Source organism: Haemaphysalis longicornis, unplaced genomic scaffold (genome assembly GCF_048455015.1).
Source record: "Haemaphysalis longicornis isolate Haplotype H1 unplaced genomic scaffold, Haemaphysalis longicornis Haplotype H1 scaffold_12, whole genome shotgun sequence".
NCBI lineage: Eukaryota > Metazoa > Arthropoda > Arachnida > Ixodida > Ixodidae > Haemaphysalis > Haemaphysalis longicornis.
The window spans coordinates 97,310,261-97,336,292 of NW_027526225.1; the positions used below are offsets into that span (position 1 = coordinate 97,310,261).

A 26,032-nucleotide genomic window follows, 5' to 3' on the forward strand; every position below is an offset into this window, starting at 1 on the left:
TTTGGTGGGCGTGTTGGTTATAGTTTAAAACCATGGTTATTAACGAAAAGGAATCGAACGCAATAAAAGGGACTCTGACAGGCGCTCCTCCTTCCAACTGTTTATTCCAAAACACTAGCGCGATATAATTATACATTTATCCAGTCATGCTCAATGAAACAAAATCATTGCCAAGGTGCTTCACAGAAGGAATTTATCTAAAAATCGCACCTTACGTTGACCAACCTCAGCGACGTTTCACTTACACACCCACTCCCCTTCAATTTTATGCGGCGTTCCTCCAAATGTTCTCAGAGGAGCTATTTAAGCTTTAGCTTGGTCAGGTGGCGGTAGCAAAAAAAAAAAAAAGAAATTCAGAAAAGCTTGCAATTACGCTCAAAACTTTAATGGCGAAGCTGTTGTGGGTGAGAATTGCCCGCTAAGGTTCAGTAACATTGTTTATTTGCATAGTTGCGGTGCTAGTAATCGCCGTCGTATGCATCAAAAAAGTCGTCGTCTTGTTCGTGGCGAGTGGTGGATGCAAAGTCACCCTCAGCATAGTAGACTTCCACCAGGTCTTCGTCATCGATTCGAGGTAGCGGTGGCGGGATCTGCAAGTCATCCCGGAAAGGATTAGCACACTCGTAGCCATGTCTCCGATAATCCACAATGGCTTCTCGAGAACGCGGCGGCCGGGTTGCCCTGTCCCGAACAGGGGGTTCTTTTCAGCCTTAGCATTAGCGCTGGAGTTTTGTTTTTATTTTATGCATGCGTGATAACGAAACCGTCGCCTGCTGTTGCCTGCGCTACTGTAGCTCCAGGCAGCATCTAAGAAATCAAACGGCAACAGCAACGAAAAGTTCCGCTAGATAGTTTCCACGTTCCTTTTGGAACGCTCGTCGAGTTCTATAGACGTTGTAGTAGGGTGCCTCGATTCACGCGCGTCTCTGCCGTACGGTAGTACTGGCATCGAGACACCCGGCCTGGAGCAGTGGAACGTGGTAAATTTAAATTGACTTGAGCAGACGTCTAGCTTGTTACCTTGGGAGGAACAAGACTGGCGAGGAACAGCTTGAGAGGTAAGCGGAAAGATAAAGGAGGCATTTACTTGGCAGGGACGCCAGTCGACTATCGACTTTCGTCGACACTTGCAACGAAAGGAGCAGATACGCGGCCATTTTTTTTCTACATAGTATGTGATGTGTTGCTTGAGCAGTAGCTTTCGTGCAGCTTTCCCTGTATCAAATGTGCGGGCAATACGCGAAAACTTTTTTTTTCTTTCCCGGCTGGCTCAAAGTGGTGGTGGGTATTATACGCAGAGGCGGGTTATACGCGTGAAAATACGGTATGGTCTATTTGAATGTTTTTGAACTTATAAAGACATTTCAAAGAAAATGAAGTGGTTTTTAGCAGATTTTGGTGATTCTGGGATTGCAATGTCTCTTCGGCGCAAGGGCCCAGAACTGGTGTGCACTTTCCCGCCTTCCAAGTTCATCATAATTGTTTATCCGACATCCGCTTAACCAAAATTGGCCGCGTGCCTGCTCCTTTCGTTGCAAATGTCGTCAAAAGACGATAGTCTTTGTAGACATTTGCCAAGTAAATGCCCCCCCCCCCATGCTTTCCCGCTCACCTTTCATGCTGTTCCTGCCCCGTCGCGCTCATCCCAAGATAAACACACCAAAGGTTTGCTCAAGGCGATTTGAATTTACCGCGTTCCACTGCTACAGGCTGGGTTCCTCGATGCCAGCGCTGCAGTTCGGCGGAGACGTGCGTGAATCGAGGTGGCCGACTACAAGGTTTATAAAACCGCGTGTCCGTGCTCCACGTGCGTTCCAAGCAGAACGTGGAAACTAGCTAGTGGAACCTTTCGTTGCTGTTGCCGCGTTATTCCACATATGCCACCAGGAGGTGGCGCGGGCAACTGCAAATGGCAGTTTTCTGCAGCAGATGTAGAATATCATTTGCTATCGGAAAACCAAGCACCCATGAATTCTTTTATTTATTTATTTATTTATTTATTTATTTATTTATTTATTTATTTATTTATTTATTTATTTATTTATTTATTTATTTATTTATTTATTTATTTATTTATTTATTTATTTATTTATTTATTTATTTATTTATTTATTTATTTATTTATTTATTTATTTATTTATTTATTTATTTATTTATTTATTTATTTATTTATTTATTTATTTATTTATTTATTTATTTATTTATTTATTTATTTATTTATTTATTTATTTATTTATTTATTTATTTATTTATTTATTTATTTATTTATTTATTTATTTATTTATTTATTTATTTATTTATTTATTTATTTATTTATTTATTTATTTATTTATTTATTTATTTATTTATTTATTTATTTATTTATTTATTTATTTATTTATTTATTTATTTATTTATTTATTTATTTATTTATTTATTTATTTATTTATTTATTTATTTATTTATTTATTTATTTATTTATTTATTTATTTATTTATTTATTTATTTATTTATTTATTTATTTATTTATTTATTTATTTATTTATTTATTTATTTATTTATTTATTTATTTATTTATTTATTTATTTATTTATTTATTTATTTATTTATTTATTTATTTATTTATTTATTTATTTATTTATTTATTTATTTATTTATTTATTTATTTATTTATTTATTTATTTATTTATTTATTTATTTATTTATTTATTTATTTATTTATTTATTTATTTATTTATTTATTTATTTATTTATTTATTTATTTATTTATTTATTTATTTATTTATTTATTTATTTATTTATTTATTTATTTATTTATTTATTTATTTATTTATTTATTTATTTATTTATTTATTTATTTATTTATTTATTTATTTATTTATTTATTTATTTATTTATTTATTTATTTATTTATTTATTTATTTATTTATTTATTTATTTATTTATTTATTTATTTATTTATTTATTTATTTATTTATTTATTTATTTATTTATTTATTTATTTATTTATTTATTTATTTATTTATTTATTTATTTATTTATTTATTTATTTATTTTCCAGGTACTGTTGGCCGATTGGGCCGTTATGAGGTGGGGTAAAAATTGACATAACAACCGCCATGTCAAGCGTAAAGAAGAAATGCATAGCCGATACAAAAAGAATACATCATTATACTACATTCTAGAACTTACATGCTACATCACATACATCACAAAATACACTTCACAGTACTACGTCCTACAACGTACATGAGACAAGTTACAGAAAATACATTCAAATTTACAATAGAAAACAGGCACACATACGCAAAAAAAAAAGCAATCACCGTTCACGAAGATTCACTTAGAAAATATTTTGCAACATTGTTTTCAAAATGTTCTGCAGTTGGAGAATCACGTATAGCATCCGGTAATACATTCCACTCCTTTATTGTTCTAGGGAAAAAAAAGTATGCATATGGGTTCACGCGGCATTGAGGAACTAGATATTTTCTGGGGTGGTCACTTCGTAGGCTCCGCACGTGACGGGCAATTAGGTACTGCTCTGCATCAAAGGTAAATGTATTTTGGGAGAACAAAAACAAGAATTTAAGTCTGGCTATGCGAAGGCGGTCTAGGAGGGGTTGTAAATTTAGTTCTTGCAGCATCTGTGTTACGGAATCATTACGAGAATATTTTGAAAGACTAAATCTAGCCGCCCTTCTTTGTATCCGCTCGATGCTCTTAATCAATCCTTTTTGATGAGGGTCCCATATGATGTTTGCGTATTCCAGTGTAGGCCTTACTATTGTTAAGTACGCTGCTAATATTACGGGTGCTGGAGCGAGTTTTAATTTGCGACGTAAGAACCATAACTTCTTTTCAGCAGTAGAGCAGATAGTAGTGATATGTTGGGTCCAGTTCAGGTCTTCAGATATTGTTACTCCTAAGTATTTACATTTGTTAACGGTAGCTAACGCGGTGGAACCTAGTTGATACTCGAAAATTTTGACGTGCTTTACTTTGTTTGTAACTCGCAAAACCGTTTTTTCTTTATTTATTTCCATTTTCCAAGTTTCGCACCATTTTTCAATAGACGCCAATGCATCGCTGAGCATTTTTTGATCATTATGGGTGCATATTTCTCGATAAAATATACAATCATCGGCGAACAGTCGAATTGATTAATTTGATTAATGTCAGAACAAATATCGTTAATGTAAGCGAGAAATAACACCGGTCCGAGGACAGACCCTTGAGGGACTCCAGAAGTTACGAGTAAACGATCGGATTTGTAGCCGTTTATGTCCACATACTGCGTCCTACATGTCAGATATGACCTGACCCATTCTACTATATTGTTTTTTATACCACTCTGTTTCAATTTGTTAATTAATTCGTTATGAGGAACCCTATCGAAGGCTTTTGCGAAATCAAGGCATATTGCATCAACCTGTTTTTCGTTATCTATTGGTTTTGAAAAGTCTTGGATGGTCTCAAGAAGCGGCGTTACGGTTGATAGCTTTTGTCGGAAGCCGTGTTGGTTAGGATGTAGTCATTTTGTATTTTCTAGATACTGATATATTGGTTTGGATATAACATGTTCGAGGAGTTTGCAGCAGACGCAGGTTAAGGAGATTGGCCGGTAATTTTCGATATTCTGCTTGTCTCCGGTTTTGTGTACCGGGACCACTTTTGCTACAAGCCAGTCGTCTGGGACCCGTTTTTGCTGCAAGGAGGCATTGAAGATTATTTCCAAGTATCGGGCAACCCATTCAGCGTATCTACGCAAGAAAGCATTTGGAATTCCATCCGGACCCACAGATTTATGTTCTTTAATGTTTAGCAGGAGCGATAGTATTCCTTCATAGCTAATTCGTACTTCTGGCATGTCAGACGTATGGGAGAACGATGTGGTTGTAGTTGAAGCACTACATTTGGAATCATTTGAAAAGACAGACTGGAAGAACTTATTATGGTAAGACGCAATTTTCGAACAGTCGGTTATGATTTCGTCGTCAACAACAATGCTGTATTGGCTTTGAGGGGTTTGTGACAAGTGACGCCAAAACGTTTGCGGGGAAGACACCATAAAGTTTGTAAGTGTTTCCTCGTAATATTTCTGTTTTTCTTGCCTAAGCCTTGTACGTAACTGTGAAGATAAGTAAGATATCTTTTCACGACTTTTGACTTTCGTTTGCCTTCCTATTTATGGCTTCAGACGAACAATCTCTCGCGTTATCCAGGAATTACGCCTACTTTTTCTCTTTTTTCTTAATGGTACGAATGAATTTACACAGTGCAAGATAATGGTTTTGAATCTTGTCCACAAAGAATTGACGTCATCGTCAGGACTCAGACTGTCTATATGAAACGACAAGTAGTCAATGATGCTCGTGTCGTCAGCTTTAGCAAAATTGGGGACATGCGCAATGCATTCTTTAACAGTTGATGCAGGAACGTCGGTTTTAATTTCTACAAATACAAGTTTATTGTCTGATATGCCATCTTCTACTGCTACCTGATAATCTTCAAACCGTCCATCAAGAAATACTAGGTCCAATATAGACTGCGCTGTTCCCGTTTTTCGAGTGCTTTCCTGCACCAACTGTGTTAAATCGTTAGCGAAAGCAATGTCAAGCAGGACTTCGTAGTCAGCTCGTTCCCGTGACTCTATGGTAAGTAAACTCCAATCAACCCCAGGCAAGTTAAAATCACCGGCAATTATTAACCGCTGGTTTCGCGTATTCTGTTGTTCTATAAAGTGTTGAATCGCCTCTAAGTATTCGATTGATGAGTTAGGGGATTTTTAGATTGCTCCTATTATGACTAAATTGGTTCCTAATTTTACTTGGCACCAAGCGCTCTCGTGATTAGGAATACCGTTCATGTTTACGAATTCAACATTTTCCTTTATTATGATTGCAACTCCTCCTCCTCTAGTTTATCTATCATTACGTATTATCTTAAAACCTGGAGGCAATAACTCGCATTCTTGTATTTCTGGTCGCAGCCACGTTTCGGTAACAATAACCACGTGAGGGTCATAACTGGCAAGCACATGTTCTATATCACCGACTTTATTCGCGAGACTTCGAGCATTAAGGTTTATAAGTCGAAAGTTTGTTTCCTGGATGACGGTATTTCACTGGCCACTATCTCTTGCTGTAGTCTTTGGCGGCGCATCTTTGGTTTTCGGCAGTTGCCGTAGCCGGACACGGCTATTTTTAGAATAATCCCACACGTAGACGTTGTTATCTACAGTAAGCCTGTCTCGGGTCAAGCGCACGCGGGAGCCTTCTTCTTTTTCTTTGAACGCTGACTTCCAGAGCAGCTTGCGCTGATTCAGTGTCTCTTTTGAATAGTTGTCGCCAACCGAAATACCACTTCCTTTTAATTTTCCGCAGCAATTGAAAACCTTTTTCTTTTTCCTTATAATCATAAAGCTTCAGTATTACTGGCCGAGGCCTGAAGGGTTCTTCTGCGGATTTGTTGTGATGCGGCTTTCCGACTTTGTGCATCCGCTCTATCGTTTTTAAATTAACGCCGAGCTTTTTCTTCAATACGTCTACAACTACCTTTCTTTCAAGTCCTTCTGAAGTTTCATTTTCAGTCTCCGGCATATTAAACACAATGAAATTGTTTTGCCGCATTCTGTCCTCTAAAGCAACAAGTTTTTCCTGTTGCTGAAAGCTGAATTCAACCTCTCGGTTGTGTCTTTTAGTTCAGCAAGACTTGCCGCTTGGTCCCTACAAAGCTGTACAATGTCTTCCAGGGCCTTAAGTCTGTCGCTAAGGCCGCTTAGGTTGGCCTGAATTGCCTTTTGGCCATCACACAACCCTTGTACAAGTACTTTTATATCGGGTCCAGGGATCGTCTCAACGTCACCCGACAACAGCAAACACAGTGATGCAAAAGCAGAAAACACCACCAATGGGCACGGCAGCACTACGAGGAAGCGATTGTCGCTCTTATAAGACGAGTATGGACTAACCTGTTGAAACAGAAGGAAGTTGTTTCAGCAAATCGTCCATGCGTTGACGCCGTGCCCACTGGATGTTTCCGGCGAGGGGGCTTGCTTTATACGGTCTTGCCACGGCGTTGTTCCACCTCGGAACCCGATGTCAAGGTTGTCGATGATACACGGGTGAAGTTCCAATTTGGCAGAATCAACCGCAGCAGCCGGGTCGCCCAGGCGCATGCTCCATGCGTTCCCATGGAAGGCAGCGCAGATGAGAATCACCTAATAAAACAGAAGGAAGCTGTTTGAGCACATCGCCCATGCGTTGCCGCCGTGCCCACATAAAGGAACACTGTAAATACCTCTTGTGTACTAATTTCCTGCCTTATATGTGCGTAATGTCTTGTTCATGTTCAACAAAGTTCACAAGTATGAACATATAAACCGGGCTTAGACGCTCACATTCGGCTGTGAGTATATAAGACTATTGCGCAGTATGCATCTTACTTTGGCCGGGTGGCTGAATCGAGTCACAGACAGACAGACGGACATCGAGTAAATGGAGCTTTCAATAGCTCCCCGGTACCACCGTAGTATAACCGGTTACACCCAATTGCAACAGTACAAAAATAGGGCCAACCGGCAAAGAGAATTTTGTCCACTCGAAGGTGGAGAGAAATGAACAGGAAAAAGCTTTCTTGCGACCCACCGCCAGGGGGACGAGCCCGGGGGGACCCCTCTTGTCCCCCCTAGGAAAAAGCCGGATAGGGTGGGTTGCTGGGAACGGGAACTTGGACATCGGGATGGGTTATGGGAAGAAGGGTGGGAATGAGGGAAGCAATTTTGCTCCAATCCATTTGTCTGACTCTCTTCCAAGACTGATTGCTCAGCGAGGGCATCAGACAGTGCCAATTGCCAAATGTGCTGTCCCTGCCACGGGTACCGCTCACCCATAGGGTCCGATAACTGGGCCCCAACTGTCGGAGACAGGAAGTACCCTATTTAGTGGCGACGATCGCCCCCCCCCCCCCCCGACCCCCAGCTCTGCGGCCGATGCGTACTAACGTCCTCGATCAACGGTCCCGCACCTGGTACTCACGAATCACCAGTAAAGCTTTCCACTATACACGGGTACTTGCAACACCTGCTTTTCACGGTCTCCGGACACCGGAAGTTTGTATGCGAGCGTTAACTGAAATCCACGTTCGCAAGGCTCCCACGGGGGGCTGTTATGAGAGCCCTTTACGGACGGACGGACAGACAGACAGAGAGACAGACAGAGAGACAGACAGAGAGACAGAGAGACAGACAGACAGACAGACAGACAGACAGACAGACAGACAGACAGACAGACAGACAGACAGACAGACAGACAGACAGACATAAAGGTAAAGGGCTATAATATAAAATAAAAGCCCAACCCGTACCACATACGTATCACGGGTGACGCCAATTAAAAATAAACAAACTGGACCGAGGTCAACTAGAGTTTTGAAGGGAAGGAAATACCCACCGAAGTGGAAAATAAAAGGGAAAAATGCTACACAGCGACACCACAGCCAGGAGAGCGGGCCCGGGGAGACTTCCCTGATCTCTCCTGGGACGGTAGCAGGAAGGGTTTGGATGAGGGATGCGGATGGTGGTAATAAGGAATGGGTTATGGGAAAGTGGGTGGGAATGGGGACAGCGAGGTTTTTGTTCTAATCCTTAGATGTCTGACTCCTAAAATAGGCCTGATAACTCAGGATGGGCGTCAGACGGTTCCAATTGGAATTCAGCGGACTCCACTATAGGTTCCAACCATCTGAGCTCCGACAGCGAAGAACAGGGAGAACCCGCGACGGAGTGACGACACCTATCCCTGGACCCCTTTCACAACCAGCCCCCCGGCTAACACCCACCAGGTCCCCCGAGTACTCAAGAGACACCTGCCCAGCCTACATAGGTACTAATCCCCCTCGTCTCAACGGTTTCGGATACTGGTAAAGCTAACTGTCCGACAGACGGGGTAAACTGTACCCTGTACGCATCCGTCGATCCTATGTGCACCTGAATCACCTATCACCATAGGAAAGCCTATGTGACTTATAGGGTTTCGGTGGACCTCTTATGTGCTCCTATGCCAACCACTCACCCACCAGGGAACCCTCCCCATACGGGCAGCAGTCATCAGGTGGAAGGAGTAATCCTTATAGAGTACGACCAGCCCTACTCCTGATACTGAGGACGAGAAGCTTCCCTAAGAAGTGAGCCAATCCCTCTTTCCTCGGTCCTAGCAAGTGCGCGCCTCCTAGACTGGTCGCTACTAAAGGCCAGAGACATTGGCCATCATGAGCACCTATCGAAGGCCCTGGATCCTGTTGTCCAGGAACCTTCGTGTCGGCAGCGAGCAGTCGTGCCCGCGTGGGGTGACTGCGGCGGACCCTTAATAAGAGATCCTTTTTCACTGCTTTTAAGCCAAGTTCCCAGAGCCAACCTCGGTAGCCACCCAGGCTGTCCGGGCCTGCCTCCGCGTCCAGCATCGGCTCTGGGGCAAGGAACTGGCCCATACAGTTCCAGGGGGTCGCTGCCACTCCCTTGGGGTTTTGCATCCCCGGGTGGGATCTGGCACCCACCCACCGCTGCCGTTCGCAACTGACCAAAGCTAGGCAGCCGAAACCGCCTTTGCCCAGCCAGCTGGCAGGGGGGACCACTAGCAGGTGGCAGTCGGATTTTCCCCCCAGACAGACAGACAGACCAAAATTTCTGGGTTTAAGTAGCCCAAGAAAGACTATCGTCTTTAAAAATGGTCGCCATCCCGCCCTGCGAAAGTGGATGTCCATCGAAGCTGTTGTAGACCACCACACGTGCTGATGGGGGCGGCCATGAAATGTTCCTCGTAGTCTCAGCGGGCGTGCCGCTTGCACTCGACTTCTCTGGCGGCAAATGCTGGCTCGTGCCTAGCCTGCCGCATGCGCTCGGTTCCTTGGACAAGAATTGCTCTATTTCGTAACACTAGTCCTACCTAGCCTTCAAACATAATTTGCAAGTATAATCTTTACCGGGAATACATAGTGTAAGGGTCCCATTGTTCATAGGCGCCTGATCATCCATAATGCGATTAAGATGCTTCATTTGTGGTTTTTAAATGAACACTGAGCCCTAGGCTGTATGCCCGATTAGCCTGACGCATGCGCTCTGCGTCTTAGGCGAGAACTGCTGGGTTCCGCCTGGGGTTTTTTGTTTACGACACGAAATGTTCCGACCAACGAGAGGCTAACAGCTTCGCTGTAATAGCTTGTTCCGGATGACACCGCCGCAGTCGCAAAGACCGCTACCCTAGGTACACCCAAATCAGTCCCAAGCTCTTCCGGTTCTGTTGTAGATTTCGCAACGAATCTATATTTATATGAGCGATTGCAGCGCCGCGAGGAGACAAAAGAATAAATGCGGCGCCTCGACGGCGCCGAGGCATATAAAAGGGAAAGTGCGCCGACTTTCGGGAAGAAAAAGAAGGAGGAGCAGGAAGAGGGGAGCCGCTGATTGAGCCTTCTCCCTGCTTGTATTATGAACGCGTATACAAAGCAATCGCCCATCGCTCAAAGTCGTCCTTTGTTGCGCGGCGTTCCGTGCACGTCTTGCTGCTCGGCGCGTGTGTTGTCCCACGAACTTTGCGGTTTCCCTTCTTCCAACGCCGCGTTCCTCGGCTCTCCTTGCTCTATCTCAACCTTTTCCGTTCCTTTCGCGTTGCTGCAACCCAATCGCCATAATGGGCCCGGCTGCGCCGTCGGATTCCGCCCTGTTAGGAGCCGCTACGTTGTATAGGGCGCGCGCTCTAAGGCAGCTTTGCCGCCCGGCCACCCCGAGCAAGAAAAGAAAGATCACAGGCGTCGTGTTCTTTTTTTTTTCCCCGCGGGATTTCTACAGTGAACGGAGCCCCGGCAGCGATATTGGCAGCCGCTGTACGTTCGATGAAGCTTAGCGAAGCCATTCATAAATTCATGAGGCCGGCGTGGAGAAGTGCAAATAGGGTACAGCGCAGGTTGGCTTTCTTGCCGCCTTTCGGCGCTTTTAGTCTCGGCCTAATGTATTTGGGAGGCGGGAGACGAAAATATGCGCGTCGGCGTTCTTTTTGCCTCGCTTGCACTAGCGTAGTTTGTCTGATCCGTCGGAAGTGACGGTCTTGATGTGCCGTAAGGATTTTCATGTTGAATTAGATGGGCTGCACTTTGATGCGCTCGTAATAAGTGCGATTTTGGTGTGAAGAATTGTAAGCTAAGCCTTTTCCTGGATCTCGAATCCGAAGTTCAAAATTTGAAAGGTAAGGATCAACTAGCTAAAGAGTTCCAAACCAATGTGAGAGCCCTCGTCCCGCGTATGAAGTCTGGAGAACGACCGCATGTCTGTTAGAAACGGGCTAGTCTTGGCTAAATTTTATTTTGTCAACAGGTAATGCAAATGCGTTAGAATAGAAAAAAAGAAAATGGAAAATAAAGGCAGGGGAAGGGGAAGAAGAAGAAGAGGAAGAAGAGGAAGAGGAGGAGGAAGAAGAAGAAGAAGAAAAAGAAGAAGAAGAAGAAGAAGAAGAAGAAGAAGAAGAAGAAGAAGAAGAAGAAGAAGAAGAAGAAGAATGTAAAAGAGGAAGGTTACATCAGTAGATATATCCATACGAGGGTCCCTTAGTTGATACTGCACCGGGACCCTCGGTGATTTGCCTCACTTATACAGTTATTTTTGAAGGCAATAAAATTTTTGGTAGGGAGGCGCTTTAATAGAAATATTTGTACTCTGGCTCCCGGGCTTTTTTAACGCGCGGCAGCGCATCTGCGGGAACTAAAAATGAACCCGAAGATCTTGGCGCACGAAGCGTAGGATGGCCCACGAGATGGAACGACACGGCGGGCAGGAATTTGAGTAATTGAAAAAAAACATTTATTAGGAGAGGAAAATAAGAGGATTTAGCGAGGAACAACGAAAATCAAAAGGAATAGAAGCCATCGCTTCAGTCCTCGTTTACATAAAAGTCTCGACTGTGTCCATTACTAGGTATTCACCATTCCGTGTTGGTGTCGACACAGCCCTAAGGTCAAGCTGTGCCGACAGAGCCTTTGATACCAGGCTGCTTGCATTGCCTGAAAAAGGTCAACTCAGTAATGCGTTAAGGTGCAGTAGTGAAGCCTACTTTTAAGGGGGGATTGATGTAAAGAATTGTATAGAAATGTTCTTATATTTAATAAAAGGCCCGGGGACCTTCGTGCTTCAAAGCAAAAGCAGTGAATTCACCATTATGCGAAAATCTGCTGTCGGCGTAGCCGAGTGGCAGTTGCAAGAAATACTAACATTGCAACAACACTGAAAGTAAAGAAAATTACACCATCTTCCCCTAGGAGAACCCTGGGTAGTGTGCAAAGCAGCCATGGGGTCGATTCAAGTGCCCATTAGTTTTCAGTTCGTCGTTTCCGTTAGGTTGAGGTACGTATCTACCGTTATATTTAGTTTGGTTTCCATGGTAACTACCATACTTTTCACTTACCGGAACTACGAAATGGGAAATTGCGTTGAGCCCATGGCTGCTTCGCATACCACTCAGGGTTCCCCTACGGGAAGATGGTGTAATTTTATTAGATGCGACGGGGCTATGTCCCTCCCATGTCGTTGTTGCGCCGTCCACGTCCCCACTGCGTATGCTCGGCTTGCTGAACGCCCGGTGGTGTCTTACCCTTTAATGGCTCCTTGAGCGACAGTGTTACCGGTGTCTTCCTGGGCCGGCCCGAGATGAGCCGAGCATGCGCAGTGGGGGTGTGGACGGCGCCACAACAAGGGAGGGACATAGCCCCGACCATGAGATGCTGGAGCGACAGTGTTGACGGTGTCTTCCTGGGCCGGCGGATGGATGGACGACGGACGACGGAGCCGAGAGCAAGAGATGCTTTGCATCTAAAAAAAAGTGTTAATTTGGTTCTAGGATCTGAACCCGGGGACAACGGAATTCAAGTCGTGCACGCAACCCCCTACACCACGGCTGATCTCTTTTTCTTCTTCACTACATGGTAATCATAGAAATATTAAGCAATTAATTGGCGCAAAGTTCAGCTTCACCTTCAAAATGTGTGTCAAATAAGTGTAGGAAGGCCTAAAGGAATAATTTGGTCAGGCTAATTACGGAAGTAGAAAAGCAAGTTTGCGCTAATAGCGTATACGCAGTTTCAGGGGGATTCCCGGCCACGGCGGCCGCATTTCTGATGGAGGCAAAAAACACAAACGCCTGTGTGTACGAGATTTCGGCACACGTTAAAGATCTCCAGGTGGTCAAAATTATTCCGGAGCCCTCCACTACGGCGCGCCTCATCGCCTGCTTTGCATCGGCGCGTTAAACCGTGCAATCAATAAATCAAGTTTCAGGGAAATTGGCCAATAGCAGGGGGATTGGCGAAACCTTTCAATTACATTAACGAAAAGAAGAAACAATGCACAGAGAGAATCATTACGATTGAAATGAGACCGCACAACGGCGCCATTGGAGGCTTGCAGGAGTAATTTGAGCATGTTATTTCGAAAAGCGGAAAAGTACGTTTGCTCTAATGGCGCGGGGTTACTCGGGCAATTGGCCACGCCTGTCAGGGAGGAGAGGGAAATGGCGCAATGGGAACGGAGCCGTGACGATGGTTGATGAGGGACACATGACAGGACACAGTTGCACCACTGGACACGTTTTTGTTGTCGATGTTGTCTCTACTGCGATTGACTCGGATGCGTCTACGAAACATTTTCGACATAGTACGTCACCGATTACTAGGCAATGGCCTCGTCAATAGGCAATCTCATTGCCTATAAATCAAGTGTAGTTGATAGGGGTTATAGAATGCACAAGTCCGGAGCTGCCTCGACGTCACTTGCATCGGCGGGAACTGCCGCACTCACTGGAGGAGGAGGAGGAGGAGGAGAAGGAGGAGGAGGACGAGGAGGAGGAGGAGAAAGAAGAAGAAGAAGAAGAAGAAGAAGAAGAAGAAGAAGAAGAAGAAGAAGAAGAAGAAGAAGAAGAAGAAGGTGGAGGAGGAGGAGGAGGAGGAGGAGGAGGAGGAGAAGGAGGAGGAGGACGAGGAGGAGGAGGAGAAAGAAGAAGAAGAAGAAGAAGAAGAAGAAGAAGAAGAAGAAGAAGAAGAAGAAGGTGGAGGAGGAGGAGGAGGAAGAAGAAGAAGAAGAAGAAGAAGAAGAAGAAGAAGAAGAAGAAGAAGAAGAAGAAGAAGAAGAAGAAGTTTAGTGACTCTTGTAAAAGAGGAAGGTTACATGAGTGCTAACACCCAGACGGGGGTCGTATAGTCGATACTGCACCGGGACCCTCGGTAAATTGCATAGAAAATACAGTGAAAGCAGCCAAAGACATTTTGCATAGTTTCAAATCTCAGAGCTACTCTTCAAGAGTTAAAGTAGAGAAAGAGCTTGATTAATTCGCCGCAAAGAAGGTAACCAGTGGTGAAACACCGTGAATAACCCACGTGAGGCAGCGGCGAATGGGGCAGTTACCCGTACGCGGGGGCATAGCAAACGTTAGCAGCACGAAAGGCGGACGGTCGGGGAGGAGCGAGCCAGGGGGACGTGGCCAGACCTTCGTCAACGCACGCTAGCCTGGACTGAAGCGGGCCGACACCACATCGGTCACAGCCTTCGAGTCACCCTACTAACCTGTGCATTGGCTCCTCTAGTGGTGGCGGTCGGGTACCTGGGTCCAGTTTCTTCGCCCGCCAGCACACACTCTCATAGTCTCCTTACGGCGACGCTTCCGGATCATTGCCTCCTGCTGCCACAGCAATGGGCCCAAGGCCAGGGACAGCCTCCGTCTGTGTCGGCTACCCACGGAGTATCCACAGAGCACCATCGTCGGGACCCGCGGTGCCGACGCCGTACCCACAACAACCGCGCGCAGTGACGCCGGTACCACCACACCAGACCACTACGGATACACACACTTCGCGGCCGTGCAACGTCTACGCGACGTCTGCGTTCGCAACCGCGGTAGGCCAGTAGAATAGGAACGCCTAGTCGTAGGACTAGTCGTAGGACTAATTGCGGTAAGAAAACTACTTGTTTTTCAGCTGTTAAATTTTGGAATAATTTGCGTATGGCTGTCAAATCATCCCCATTCCTTGGTTGCTTAAAAAAAAAAAAACCTTAGAGGATTTCTTTTGCTGTAATTACGATCTTCTTCTCTGTTTTATTGTTACGTTATACCCAAGGTTCTCATGCGCCTTTGCTTCCTTTGTGTCATTTACGAACTGATTTTATTACTTTTTATATTGGATATCTACAATTAGAGCTACCTTTCGAATGTATGTACATAAAATGCTAATTTCTTGTGTGTTTTATACTGCATATTGATTTGTTGGGCTCTTTCGCCCATTTGCTGCTTCTACGCAATTCGTTTGAAGTACTTGTAATCGAGGGTCCCTTTTCAGTCAGTTGACTCTGGGACCCTCGTCTGCATACTAATATATTTGTAATCCTTTTTGTAATAAACTTTTTCTATTTAAAAAATACGATATATATATATATATATAAAGTTTTCTCGTAAAACCTTTGTACACTATACCTAGGACTCGAGAAGGATTTATTTGTGATGCTTGTGTAAGTGGTTTATTGTTATATGGTACCGCTTGGGTTGGTTTGGGTGGTTTCGGGTGGGAAATAAATGTGCTGTTTGTTCAACTGGTTAGTGGATTTCCCTGGTTCATTCCTTTGAGCCGGTCGAGACATCACGCGACAATAATGACAGAGCGACCGTTGAACCGTCTTTTTCATTAGACGAAGGGCGTTGATTTTTTTTTTGTTTTTGTGCTAAAGAAATGGCAATTTCTTCTACAAACATCAGACGATTTAATCGCGTTGGGAAATAGTTGCATCCTAGTAAATGACTTGGTTTTCTTCCGTATGGCCTTATTCACCACGTTAAAGTAGCCTATGCCAAATGCTTCCTTGCTATCCAGACAGAGCACGCTTTACAGGGGGAGCAGAAAAGCTCCAGGAACAGAAAAACGAGCGACGGGGCCCGGACGGGCAAATCACGACTGTTAAGTGAGCTTATGATGAACGCGAGTAACGTCGTGCAGTGGAAAGTCGGGCGAGTTGGGTTGCGATGCAGAGTTTATCGATTCACGTGTGTACAATGCCTACAAACGCGGCGGCTAGGGTGCCGTATGATATTTGTGGAGAGAACAGCTGTGTGATAAATACGGTGCCATCTGCCAGTTCAGGAAGCTCTTCTGAGTAGTCATCTGATACGATTGCGGTGGCGCATCTGATTTATCTTTTTCGCCGTCATCGCGTTCAACTGGTACAGATGAAGCTTAAGCGTTCTCCAAGATGATTTTTTTGTATAGGGCATTTTGTAAAGGTTATTGTTACATTGCCACAAAAAGTGTCTTTTAGAAATAGATTTGTCCGTCGTAATGAACTAAATAAGGTCGAAAGACGGGCTACCGCACGACGGAAAGTTGAGATAGTTGGATGTTATTCATATTGAAAGCGCAGACAAACGATACACAACGAGAAGACAACATGAGCGCTTTCTATCAATGGTTTTTTCAATGCAAACAAACACACACATTCATACTCGTTCATACCTTTAGAGAACGCGGAATGATAATGTGAAAAAACAAAAGCTATCATGTTTTCCGTGCATGTGCTGTCGAGGAACGAACGAGTATAAATGTGTGTGTTTGTTTGCATTGAACAAACCATTGATAGAAAGCGCTCATGTTGTCTTCTCGTTGTGTATCGTTTGTCTGCGCTTTCAATATAAAGTCGGGCTAGTTGGTTTATAATCATGACGAAACACAGTGCGTAGAAACCGAACGGGAGACAAGAAAGATGGCGCATGTAACGGAACACAGTGCCAGTATTTCTTTTTCTTGTCTTTCGTTCCGTTTCTGCGCACTGTTTTTCACCATGGTCGTTATGAAGCCGACTTTAGTGAGGCTCGGTTAATAGGAAAGCGTATTTATTTATTTATTTACTTAGTTATTTATTCATTTATTTTTGTTTGTTTGTGTGTCTTAAAAGCCCAGGGGGAATTACATAACGGGGTATACATAAACCTTTACAACAGTTTCAACAATACATTTGGTGAGGGAACGATACTAATAACAAGCGGTCAGTCAGCAACATTATGTAACACGCTTCAAGAGAAGCAAGCACACATTGTCAACGCAAATCCGCCAAATCTCGCTGGGAAGTTTGTAAAATTGGTGACAAATTTGGGCAATTTGTGGAAAGGCTGGCTTTACGCAGTTGAGGATTTTTATGCACTCACTTTGAGAGAAAGAATTTGGAGTAAGGCATGCGTGGGACCTCATGCTTTCCCTCTTGTTTTTAGATCAGGAACGAGGTTTAGGAACGAGGTTTTGTTCCTGTTTTAGACGAACGTGTACAACACTGCCTAAGAGGTCGTTGTCTTCTTCGCGGCGAGTGGTGGATGCAAAGTCATCCTCAGCATTGTAGACTTCCACCAGCTCAATTGGCCAAGCTTGCCCTAAGTCGCGCAAGGCTTGAGCCAAAGCGAAGCTGCAGAATTTCTTAATTCGCGAGCTCTGAAGGATACACACCACGCATTTGTACAAGTTTCAAATTGTTTATTTACATGTTTCGTCGTCGCTTTGCACTGGGCTAGCTGTAGTCATTTTCACATGCATCAATATCTTCATGTTCCTCATGCCAAGCATTACTTGCGCGGTAGTGCTTTACGTCGTTGCTGCAGTATCTTTTTTTGTGCTATAGCCACTGCACGTGCCGCGGACGCTCGGCGGTAGCGGCGAGGCACGAGCGCTGCACATTTTCTTGGTAGTTTTTATGCAACACCAAACTTCCGGATTGAACACCACCTCCGCTTTTTAAAGCGAGAGGTTGCCTGCTTTAACAAGCTGTCATTGGGAAAGATCACTGCCGTTGGTTCCGATTGGTTGCTTTCCGTCATTCTCTACTGTTTGTGGTAGAAATCATTGAGCCCTCGTGTGGAATGATGCCGAAATATGAAATGTTCTCCAGTTCTGCAGTTCGCCCTGTCGCCTCTTTTACTTTCGCCGGCAAACATTGGTTGTAAAAACGATATCTTTTTTGGCGATATCTTTTTTTGGGCACTTGGGTGCTTGGGATCTCGAGAAGGTTCTTTTAACCCATCCAGGTCAGAAAAGAGTGATCGACCGGGGCCCGAGAAGACCGGGACTCGACTATGTATAAACATGTTCTTTCGGCTTCATTAAATAGCCAATCATTCGACGACGATGAAGGACAATTGAATTCACGCGAAAACAATACAATCCCGATGCGAATTATATGCAACCAAGAAACACCAGAACTAGAGAACAGGTTTGAAGAGAGCTTGGCCTGTAGTTTCCTGTATAGAATTGACGAAGCGTACAAAAATGGCCAATTTATCTATGCGCCACCCGTATTACGCGAGGGCTGTCCGCGGGGACCGCATTTCCGTGTTGGTCTGGAAGGAAAATAGAGAAAGTGTGTGAAGGCGAAGCAAACCGTGAATTTGATGCTAATGACTGCCAACAAAATGAGAAAAAAAAAAAGCACTGTGGACTGAAAGTGACGTTGAATAATTCAAGCGAAAAAAGGTCGGCGATGCAAGCTCTACTAGGCGATACCGTGCTATGTTGACGCACGCTGAATGAGATAGGTTGTGGATTTTATTGCTTTATCAAGGAACAAACAAATACCAACGCCGGGCTTACCGATTTGCTGGAGTATGCGCGTACACTGGAAGTGCCATCTTTCTTAGCATTCTTTCTCGTACACATATAGACTATTCTTTTTATGTCAATGCATATGTATTGTTCTTATATAACTTTACTGGAGAAGAAGCGTTAAGCTAACTACAGAAGGAGGATAAAGCAGTCCACTGTGTGGGAATAGGTATTTCAGTGAACGCTGTTGCCTATTTGCTTACAGGAATGGTGTCGCAAGTTTGTGTGGCAATTTTCGCTAGCTAAAGTATCAATGCCAAAGCGATGTATAAGATATCCATCAGGGGTAATCCGTCAATTTTTGTGGGCATCATGGTTTTGAGTGATTGTAGGGTTTAACGCGCTGACGCAACGCAGGCGATGAGGCGCGCTGTAGTGGAGGGCTCCAGATTTATTTTTACCACCTGGGAATCTTTAACGTGCGCCGAAATCTCGTACTCACGGGAGTTTTTGCTTTTCGCCTCCGTCAGGGCATCATGATGTTGCTTCGTTAAGTAGACAAAAGTGAGGGTGCAATAGAATGATCACCACCGGTTACCACGTTCATGCTTGTGAATTTCAACCATACAAATGTATCGTCTGAATTTGTTTCTTTTATAAAACCGATGTAGCGACAAAGCCTAAACAATTTTATTAAGAGCCAAGCTGTTAGCAAATCTGAAATTTTCGTGTCCGCAATTAAAAACACCAGGAAATATCTGAGCTTGCGCACGCGAGCACGGGCCTCGCGGTGACCGCCTGGCAGTTAACAAAACCAAGAAAATGCCCAGTGCTCGCGGTGCGTGTCTAGCGATGACCGCCCAGCGTTTCCTGCGCACGTTTGCCAAGCCAAGCATACCTACTTAGGGAGCTTGGCCAAGATTTGGCCCCCTCCAAAAAACTCCACCGTTCGCCGTAATCGTGGCAATACTTGCTAGCAACGAGAAAGACACGTCATAGCGTACGTCCTGCAAGGTGATGTACAATGATTATCGCTTCCATAAAATTAAAGAAGCTCACACTTATTGCAACAATGATGGAATAAAGGTCGTTGGGGCAAAGAAACAAATCGACTGCAATCGTGGACTTGAACCTTCGTGATGGTCGTGATAGTTGTGTACAGCTTCGCTACCTTTAAGTCTTGTGCGTTAGTGTGAGCTTCCTTCATTTTAGGGGCGAAGCTCCTAAAGCCATGGGTCTGTCCATCCCTTGTGTCTCGTGGTACGTGACCGCCGCATCCTTTCGGAGATGTCGCAAAGTGGGCCGCGTTGCACGCGCAAGAACCGGCTGCAACCGGCAGCGCAAACTCGGCACCGGGAGCGCGAGCTTGTCTGTGTTCGCCAATGGAGGCGCGAGCGCACGTGCACTGCGAGGGGGAGATCACGCAAGAGATCACGCCACGAACGCAGGCAGTCGTTCTCGGAGATCGAACGAGACGCAAGGACCTTTGCTCGTTTCCTCTCGTCTTGTTCGGGCACAAGTTCGCCCTAAATAAAAGTTCTTTCTTTACCGTTGTGTCCCATCCTACGTGACAAATTGTGGTGGAGGTGCGGGGTAGTCCTCGATGGCGCGGGGTCTTTCACCAGGTCTGGGCCTGGGAGCATTGACTCCGAAAATAAAAGTTGATTTGTACAATGTACGCACACAGTCTTACGTCTTTCATAATGATGTAATGGGCGAACTTTCACGGGAGAGTTACGGTTACCGATTATCTCCCTCTCTCGAGCTTCGCCCCACTTATCGTCATTCATTCCGTGGATATGGCGTGATTTTTTTATTAGGAACCAGTTCTAACTTCGCAATACAGCTTCATGTCTCAGAATACTGCTGCTTGCAATGGCTTTCATGGAACCAACCTCTATTGCAATGCTTGCACTAGAGATTGCTTCTGTGAATAAATTTTGCTCCATAATTTGTTTTGGAATTACATATTTCCTATCAACCCAGCTGAGTCTAAAGCAAAGGTTCTTATTGACGACGTCCTGGTCGCGTTCTAATGATTTACTCCCTTTTTTCTAATTGTATCTGACCCCGTGAATTTATTTATATTTTTTCGTTTTTTCAGACTCGGCTGACTCGTGGGACACGACGCCAGCGGATATCCCTGCGTCGCCAAGCAAAGAGGAACGGACCGATAATTTTTCGAGTGAGACCACCAGCTCCCTCGCGGCAACTGGGCTGATACCAGTGACTTCGGTACCCGAGCGGCTATCGTCCGAGAAAAATCCAGATGCTACGACTCTTGCTTTTGAGCACACGACGAACGCGACTTCGCCTCACACAACTTCCTACCCGGCTGAACAGGCCACCTCACCTGTACGAATGACGCCTTCATTAACGTTCCCCACCACACTTTTGCCCCCGAGAACAACGCCGGGCTTTTCATCATCCGTTGCAGCGCGCACGAGAGCTCCGGTAACAGGGAATGTCACTCATCCAGCTGTCACCACCGGACCGCCACACAGTTTCTCAAACGTTCCCACCACAAAATCGGATTTGGATACGAAGACGTGGTACACCCGTGAACAACCAGGTGATTCCACCGCTCAGCCTCCAACATCAACTCACCAACCCGTCAACGTCAGCATAACCTCATACCATGAGCGCCCTTTGGTGACTACGAACACTCCGACCTTTACCACAACGCCATTCACTGTTGCTGTGATGACAAAGAAGCCGATGACAACGGATTCCGGGATTCCTCCGAACACCACGTCAGGTGCGACCAGTACAAGCAGTGGCCTTATTACCAGGCCCACCAAAGACGATCCCGGTGTCGATGGAAACACCGTCGGTCCTGGCGTCACCTCGGAGAAGGCGACCGGGAGCAAGACGAGAAGCTGGATGACGTCTCTGCCAGTGGAAAAGACGACCGCACAACGGACCACATTCGCGGTGCATAGCACCGCGTCATCCCATCCAACGTCCCAGGGTACCCAGACATTGAACGTAACTGCTAGCAGCTTTGAGTCTACGAGGTACCCATCAAGCACGAAGCCTACAGAGAGTCCGCCGACCACAGTATCGACGACAACGGAGACACCACCACTAACAAAGCCTACAAAACCTAGAAAGAAAGCCACAGAAACGCCGACGAAACCTTTCAAGTGGACGGCGATAAAGCCCTTCTTTAAAACGAAAGTTCCCGCGACTTCGTCTCCACAAACGTCTTCTAGCGTGGCAGCGTCAAGTGAGCCCTTTTCCAAAATCCCCGATTTGAGCAAGACATCTTCTCGGCAGCACAAAACTGTACCTACGGACAAAACGAACGTCGTGAAACCGGCTGGGAAGACGTCTACCTATTGGTCCACATCCAAGCCTCACGGGAAAAACGATGAGGATAATGAAATCATGCTTAACGACGAGACCAGCCTGCCGGCGGTTCAGCACAGGCCCTCCGCTGCTGCCGCGGTAGCTACTTCGTCGTCGTGGAGCGTGCCGGCCCTTCTAATTGCCGCTGGCGCCCTAGTTGTGGGCTTGCTCTTTACCGTGCTCTTGATTCGCTGGAGGCGAAGGTACCACAATAGAGCCGAAGATTCCGAGATGGAGCCGCTATCCAAATTCTCGGAGGTGGACGCCACCGAGCAAGCGTAGTCGTGAGAGCTCACAGCTTTCTCGAGAAAGTTGTGAAGCTGTGCCGTTTTAGTGATATTTCATTGGAGGTGCAGTTGCACAAGGTTTTCTGCTGGACTGGGGAGGAGGAGGAATGCCTTTAATGATAAAGACAAGTCAGCCTGGCAGTCAGCTTGGCCTGCCACTCCACATGAACATGAGAGGTGCGGAACCGAAAGAAAGCGAAGACACAAAGACTCATACAGACACTACAAACGCAAAATAAGCACACAGAAATTGACAGGCGCAGGATCACGCACACAGCACAGTAGTAAAGTTAAGGCAAACGTTCACAGGGTTTCTTTCAGGCCGGAGTCACGGAGAAATGACACCAAAACCCGTGTACTCGACTGCCCATTTTGTCTGCTGTGAAGACGAAATGCCTCGGCAAGTGCGCTTTTGCATCGCCTCTTTCCAAGTTTGTCGCTGACTTCGTACGCCTAACCGCTGCTAAACGGGTTATCTCCTTTGTACAACATTTGTGCGCAAGATTTTGGGCTGGGCTGAGGTTAAGTCGGACAAGCAGTTGTGATGCCGAACGCCCGGCAAGTGTAATTTTGCGTTGCCACTTCCCCACTCTCCCACTGAATTTTTTGTTCATCTAATTGATGCGAAGCAAAACAGCTTTGTACAAATTTTTTTTGTTCGTCAATCGACCTGTGTTCCGCGTATGCTTCCCTGCAATGTGAGTTGGATATAGATTGCCGAAGTGAGGAGTAAAATCCCGTTATCTGAATTTGGCTGTAACAACGAATGCAATGATTTTCGGGCTGGTTCCTCTCGCATCCTGTGCTTTGGAAGCTCCTGTTTGTACGGTACCGGTCGCGATTTGCTTCGTTCTAGAGTCATCGTAATGGAGTCTCTAGCCAAATTCTTTAGCTATACCGCAACCCGGGAAGTTTAGTCTTGCTTTTCTCTTTACGGACGTGCTTTTAAATATCAAGTGAGTGACACGGGCGAAGTTCATTTGTTGAAGGCTATATGGTATAAGTATCAGGGAGGTCTCTAATAGGACCAGCGATACGTCTTCCACTATAAGCTAGATGAGTGCCGACAGGTGACGACGAGAAAAACTGTAGTGTGTCGTAGCTATTTGCCATCTTCTTCATGGGCGCAACGCTAGCAATGTGGGAGCGCTACTGGTTAGAGCGATAAAGCAAGACCAGAACTTAAATGGATACTTGTAGTACGTCGGGTACTACTAACCGTTTTTTGCACTACCAGTAATTCCCAGTGTTCCCTTCTAGCAGCATAGAGTTAAGTAATACACCAGAAAATCATTCAGATTCGTCTATCTGGTAAGTTTGGCAATGATTAAGGATTGTGGCGTGCTCGAGTTTGTTTTAGGCCGCCCTTTTTCGAAGCATTGTGGGGCATGGAGGCAGTGGTGTCACTATTGCAACAGAGACAACTGAAAGTCGAAGCATGACCTCCCAGCCACTTCTGATATCACTGTGCAGGCTGTTTACAAATATTTAGTGCTGTTCCTCGCCGCCCTACACTCACGGATGATGAGCTTCCTTCGCGTGAGTCAAGTGCCAATGTACGTTTGTTTTTTCGGAAGGTGGGATGGGGGAGGGCATCAGCGGTGTTGTAATAAAGGTTTTAAAGAAACAAATTCTCTTCGTTCTTTTCTACGATGCTACGAAGTTCTGTACTCGTCCGGTTGGAGGCTTTGTGGGCATGCGTTGATGACAGACACACTACTCGCCTGAAAGAAAGAAGGTGTCGTCAGCACGGAAGAACTTGGACTCTCGGCGTCCATTTTAGGCGGAGAAGATTCTGCGTCACTGGCCCTCTCTGTCATCCGTTTCGAAGGCGACTAAGGAACTCTTATTCTTTCTACGGACACCAACTTAAACACCGGACTATGGACTGAAAGCCTCCAGTGCCAATTACTGAACTTGAACGTTTAGTGCTTGAGCGCTGGGCATCCGTGTCTGCTCCAACTTTTCAAAATTCTTTGCTTTGTCATGTTTTGCCTGTTTTCTTTTCCCACGTGCAGGATAGCAAACTAGGCTCTAGCCAGGTTAGCTTTCCTCTCCTTCTTACATCCTTCCTTCCTTCAGTGCTGTCACCTTGTAATTTTTTTGTAGACTGTGTTGATGTAGTTGTATTACTACAAACAAGCTTGCAAGAAAAAATGGGCTTGCTGTTACTTTGCTGCCTCGGAAGCAGCATGGAGTGGTGCGATTGGTTTTTATATATTATTTATGCTTTTAACAGCATATATATATATATATATATATATATATATATATATATACACAAAGTAGAAGTACGCTCTTCGGAGACTTTATTTCCAACGTTTCGACCTGAGACAGGTCTTCCTCAGGAATCACTTCAGGACTCCACTTCACGACTATATATATATATATATATATATATATATATATATATATATATATATATATATATATATATATATATATATACAAGAGAAGAAAAACTTCGAACAAGGTAAAAGCACGACTGTGGCCTACGTTTCAGCAAAGAGAACTTGCTTTCCTCAGGGCAAGTTCTCTTTGCTGAAGCGTAGGCCACAATCGTGCTTTTACCTTGTTCGAAGTTTTTCTTCTCTTGTGTTCTCTACCATCTTGAATGTTTTACTGCTCCCTTAATATATATATATATATATATATATATATATATATATATATATATATATATATATATATATATATATATATATATATATATATATATATATATATATATATATATATATATATATATATATATATATATATATATAGCTTGGCCGTCTGCCGCATATTTCGGTGACCGCGTGTGCGTTTTCTTCCTGAATGATAAGCGGGATCACAATCGTACTTCTAGGGATGTTCTTTACGTCAGAGTAGAGTCGGAAAACTGTCTTTTCTTGCGGCATAAATGAACCACTGAACAAACAAATTTAAGACATATACTGCTGCTTAAGGTAAAAAAGGACACGCTTTTTTTTTAAAAAGAATGTCATTCGTTGATTTATTTATGTCTATTTATATGCACTGCAAGACGAAGACCACTTTCGATAGGTATAAGCCGAATACTGGTATGGGTGCGAAATCCTGCTCTGGTGACGATGTCCTGTTTTTTTACCCTAAAAACCTTTTGAGTATGCGTGCACCTATCTAGTCTGGCTGTACTGGTAATCCATGTTATATTTTTTGCCTAATAAGGCAGCGGTTAGATCAGGCCAAAGGAATATGTTAGTCGCAATCATATTTGTAAATGCTTGTTCACGTGGAAAGGATAGCACACCGCGATCCTCCTAATAAAAGATGCGGGGAACGGAATACTTTTGAAGCGTGCAGCAAACGGGTGTTTAGAGCCAACCTGGGCGTGTCGAAAGTGCACCGATTCACACGATTTACACACACAATCACGCACAAAAAATGTCGTAGAATATGCACTCAACACATTTCGCAACTGTTTAGGATTACATGGTAAATGCAGCCGTAGTCACGTCGTTCTTAATTTGTGATAGATACTGAACAGCTGCGTTCAATAAACCCTTGTTTTCGCTTAAAACGCTAGGACTGAAATGTGCGCTTTACACAACGCTTTACACAACGGTAATGGGCTCTTACGTTCGGAACCAAATCGTTAGAAGTGCTTTATTGGAAGTTTTGATATATGGTGAGGTTTGTTTGTGTCAAAGCAGTAACTGTTGTTGTTTCCCTGTGCGCACATGGACAGAAGACGAAAATAAAAACAACACCCGTGTGTCGAGATTTCGGGTCAAGTTGGAAATACCCAGCTGGTTTTCAAGGAGGAAGAGGTCAGAGGAGGACTA

General features: G+C 44.5%; 1 protein-coding gene across 2 annotated transcripts in view; it reads left to right on the plus strand.

Annotated features, from left to right (window-relative positions):
• The window catches only part of LOC144163044 (uncharacterized), a 136,210-nt gene extending 112,356 nt beyond the window's left edge, over nucleotides 1-23,854 (plus strand). For both annotated transcript variants that reach the window (XM_077693829.1, XM_077693830.1), the window contains one exon: nucleotides 20,690-23,854. In XM_077693829.1, coding sequence (XP_077549955.1) covers nucleotides 20,690-22,218 — 1,529 coding nt within the window. In that variant the 3' untranslated portion in view covers nucleotides 22,219-23,854. The remainder of the gene's footprint in view (nucleotides 1-20,689) is intronic.
• Nucleotides 23,855-26,032: the final 2,178 nt, after the last annotated feature.